The sequence below is a fragment of the Mus pahari genome, chromosome 1 (assembly GCF_900095145.1).
Source record: "Mus pahari chromosome 1, PAHARI_EIJ_v1.1, whole genome shotgun sequence".
In the NCBI taxonomy this organism is placed as follows: domain Eukaryota; kingdom Metazoa; phylum Chordata; class Mammalia; order Rodentia; family Muridae; genus Mus; species Mus pahari.
The window spans coordinates 69004293-69008737 of NC_034590.1; the positions used below are offsets into that span (position 1 = coordinate 69004293).

General features: G+C 51.8%; 1 protein-coding gene across 1 annotated transcript in view; it reads right to left on the reverse strand.

Moving 5' to 3' along the window:
* Positions 1–1328: 1328 nt before the first annotated feature.
* The window catches only part of B3gnt6 (UDP-GlcNAc:betaGal beta-1,3-N-acetylglucosaminyltransferase 6), a 7950-nt gene continuing 4833 nt past the window's right edge, over positions 1329–4445 (reverse strand). The window contains exon 2 of the mRNA XM_021222031.1: positions 1329–3677. Within this exon, the coding sequence (XP_021077690.1) occupies positions 2499–3677 (1179 nt within the window). The 3' untranslated portion in view covers positions 1329–2498. The remainder of the gene's footprint in view (positions 3678–4445) is intronic.

The following is a 4445-nucleotide window of genomic DNA, read 5'->3' on the forward strand; positions in this document are numbered from 1 at the left end:
TTAATTTGATTTCACTCTAAACTTCCAAGGCTTAACAAAATTAAAATTGTGTATGTACCTGGGTGAGTTCATGCATGTCACATGACCCTAATAATTCCCAAAACCCAGAGGACAGCATTGGATCCAAGAACAGGAATTCTAGATGTTTTTGAGCCCCCGTGTGGGTTCTGGGAACTGAACCCTAGTCTTCTAGCAGTCATCTCTTTAGCATGGAGCCACCATTCCTGTCCCTTCTAAGATACAACAAAACAAAAACACACATCCCTCCCCCACCAAATCCTCACACATTTATTCGTATGTATCTGCTGTCTGGATGAACGAACTCAAGTGTCTTTAACTGCTGAGCCATCTTTCCAGCCCCAACTTCTGAGACTTTAAAAAAATAATAACAGTGGAGCTCGTTTATAATCCCAGGAATTGGGAGCCAGTGTCAGAAAAAGAAAAAAAATCAGTATTTCAAAGCCTTTCTCAACTCAACATGAATTCCAGGGAAGCCTAGGCTGTTCTTTTTCCTCTCCTTTTGAACAGGGTCTTGTAGTAGTTTTAGCCCAGGCTTAGAACTCGGGGCCCTGCGCCTCAGCCTCCGGAGGGCTGGGGTTTTAGCATGTATCATCACACCCTTCTAGGGGATATCATGCTTATGTAGGATTTTTTAATCTATCGTCGTGAGTCAGGAACGTCTTCTTTTTCCAACTCCTGAGGTCCTTGGGAAGTCAGATTATGCTAGGCTTTTCAAAGGAGTGTGTGTGGGGGGCACCCTCCTTCTCCCTGAGGATGGTTTCTACCTGAGGGTCCTGAGTGCAGAGGGAGGGCGGGTGACACGAGGTATGATCTAGTTCCCAGCCTCTAGTGTAACGAAGCCTGGTGCCCTATGCCTTTCTGGATTCTACTTGGAATTGGCCACCTGGAAACCTCAGCCCAGTTGGCCAGCCTAGTGCCACCAAGGAGAGGCGGACCGTGGGTTAGGTACGCCCCCTGGCGGCACGTGGGCCGGGAGGCGGCACCCGATATGCTTAACCTTCCAGGTGACTTCAGGTGGTTCCCTGGACCCAGTGGCCTTTCCTGTTCTTGGACACTAGTTCAACCTAGCCTCAGAGACGAGTGAGCAGGTCCCAGAGTAACATAGCAGACCTAATCTGCTGCCTTCTCACCTTCCTAAACACGGAATGCCAGAACTTAATACCTTTACTCCCAAAATGGAGACAACCTTCTGCCAGGGAACTGAGAACAAGGCACCAAAGCAGGGAATTCGGAATTAATGATGCTCAATTGTCCACAATAAGAGCTGGCATCAGGACCGTTTGTTGAGAAGAAAGCACGTTTGTCACGTGTTCATTTCCTTCATTTATTATTGTTTATCCCACACATATTTATGTGTGGCATCCTGGGAGACAGAACCAATGGTCCTCCAAGGATGTCCACACCCTGATCTCTGAAACCTGTGACTAAATTAGGTTACATGTGAACGACATGATGATCAACAATATACCTACCTAGTGATCTGGCTTTACAACAAGAAGAGATTAGCTGGGCATGAAGACAAACCTACAGTTCACCTTTTGGGAGGTGAAGGCAGGAGGTTCCAGAATTCAGGATGATGCTTGACTACACATAAAGTTTCAGGGCAGCCTGGGCTACCTGAGTCTGACTCAACAAACAGCCGGGAAGCTAAGCCTGGGCTGTCAGGTGGACCCAGGTTTTAACCCCAGGGAAGGAGAGTCGTGCATGGAGGAGAAAGAAGAGTCAGAGAGAAATTTGGCTGTAGGGAAATGTAGCATTGCTGGTTTTGAAGGTGAAGAACCTCTCCCTCTAGAAGTTAGGGAATGGGGGAGGGGACTCCCCCCTATAGAATACTAGGAAAGAAAGCAGTTTTACCAGCACCTTGACATTAGCCTAGTGAGACCTGTGTTGTCGGAGAACTACAGGATACGCGGGGTTGTTCCTAGGCTTTGAGAGTTAATGATGACTTGTTATAGCAGCAACAGGAAACTAATGTTCTCACAGATGGCCACTGTCCTCTCAAATATGCACTTCCTAAAGCATTGGGGAGGCAAGGCTGTAGGTACTGTGACTTCATAGTCAGGGCTACAGAAAGATGGCTGTGATGGTCTTCCCTCTGCTGCCCTTAAGGGCCTTTGCTTTTTACTGACCCCACAAGAGTCCTGGGGTATGGTAGAAGCGAGGCTGCCAGACACCCCTTTAGTTCTGAGTGTAAACTGACCTCTGAACAGCGCTGCATTTGAAAGCTGACATTGATCTTGGCCGCCATGCCCCTCTTGCTGCCCATGAAGAATGGAGGATAGAAGGCAGATGCCCTGAAAGGCTGCTGCTGTGTGAGGATGAACAGATAGATATTCCCAGCTCAGAGGTCTTGGAGTCGGCTTAAAACAAGAAAAAACGCCACCTATATGTTTGAAGCCACTCCTGATCAATAGGACCAGAACCCCTGAAGTTGGGAGCAGGAACATGTGTTTTCCAGATCTGTCCTCAAGGGGACATCAGTGTGCATCGGGGTTCAGTTCCTCTTTGGCCTTGGGAGATCCTACAACCTGTTTGTGGCTACAGTGCAGCGCCGGGTTGTGCAGCGCCTTCCACATGAGCAGCATCTCATAAGGCGCGAAGCGGTGCACCAGCAGCAGCTCTCGGTACATGCAGGGGTCGAAGGATGAGCGCTGCACACCGGGCAGCTGCACGCCGAAGGGCCGGATGCCCTCGTGGCTGCTAGGCGCCAGGCCGGCCTGCTGCAGACACATGCCCATGTAGGCATCGTCGATGGGGAAGAGTGGGACGTGGTGGGCCGCGCTGCGCAGGTCGCGGGCTGTGCGGCGGGACAGAAGGAAGCCGCCGCCGCTGCAGTACGCAGGGTAGGCCACGCCCGCGAAGAGCTGTGGGGGCACGAAGTACTTGCTCCAGCTTTCGCGAATGGGCACAGAACCAACCATGAGCTGCCCGGTGAAGAGGTGGCGCTCGGGCGACTGCACCTCTAGGAAGCTCAGCACGTTGGCCGTGTGCACGAAGACGTCGTCGTCGCAGCTGAGCAGGAAACTCACGTCAGGGCAGTGCTCCGCTGTCCAGTCCAGTAGGTGCAGGTGTTTGAGTGTGAGGTTGAGGAAGGTGTCACTGAAGTTCCACTGCAGCACGTCGCCGTACTCGCGCGCCTCCAGGTTCAGCAGCTCGGCCAGATGAGGCTCGCGAGCCGCCTCCTCCGGAGGGGAAGTCCCCACCAGGAAGAGGCGACGCACCTGCCGGCCGCTGTAGCTGCGCTCCTGGCCCCACGTGCGTCGGATCAGCTCGCGCCGCTCGTAGTGCGCAGGCGACGACTTCACGGCTAGCAGCAGGAAGACACCGCGGGGGCCCGCGCACTTGTGCGGCGCGTCCCACAGTTGCGGGAAGCGGCGGCAGTGGCGGTAGCGCAGGAAGTCTTGGATCCTAGCGGGCAGCAGCTGGAAGCCAGCCAGGAGGTTCACGGAGGCGTTGGCCATGCAGGGGGGCACCTGGAGGAGCAGCGAACGCTGCACCGCAGCTGCCAAAGACCGGCGAGTGGCCACGGGACCCTTGGCTTTCTCCTGCGTGTGCTCCTGGAGGAACCACTGGTTCAGCACCACAAAAGTCACACCCACTAGAAAGAAAGCCAGTGTCTTGGGACTCTTGAACCTGCGGCTGCAGAGCAAAGCCATCTGGGGTGGGAGAGGGGTTGGAGGGAGTCACAGCTGAGTCAGGAATCTTTTATACCAAAGTAATCCCTATCAGGTCTCTCCCAGCATCTGAATTAGGCCTGGAGTCTCTCAGCACATGAGAAAGAAGGAAGAGGCAGGAGGATTCAGATTTCAGATCATCCTTTGATACATAGTGAGTTCAAGGCCAAACTGGGTTACATGAGACCTTGCTTTAAAAACCAACCAACCAACCGACCGACCGACCAACCAACCAACAATAACCCAACCAACAATCCCAACAATGGTATAATATTATCTAGCATGAAGGAGGTCCTGGTTTGTGTACCCTACACTGTATAAACTGGATACGGTGGCTCAAATCTATAATCCCAGTCTTCAGGGCTGCAGCAGGAGAATAACCGAACTAAAACAGAATAAGGAATGGGGGTGAGATGGGGTCTGAATTCCTGAGAACATGAGCATCTTAGGCCTCCCCCAGCTGAGAATATGCTCACCTTCACAGTTGTGTGTATCATGGCTAATGCATACCCCCTAGATGTCACCCAGGATGACAGACACATGTTCAGAGTCAGTCTCTGTCTTGCTGCAAGCTTCCATCCGGCCTTTCTCTGTCCGTGGTACCACCATTCCCTCTTTTGCTCAGAGTATCTCCTCCCCACAATCTGTGGATTCTGCATTCTACATTTCTTTTTCTTTCTTTCTTTCTTTCTTTCTTTCTTTCTTTCTTTCTTTCTTTCTTTCTTTCTTTCTTTCTTTCTTTCTTTCTTT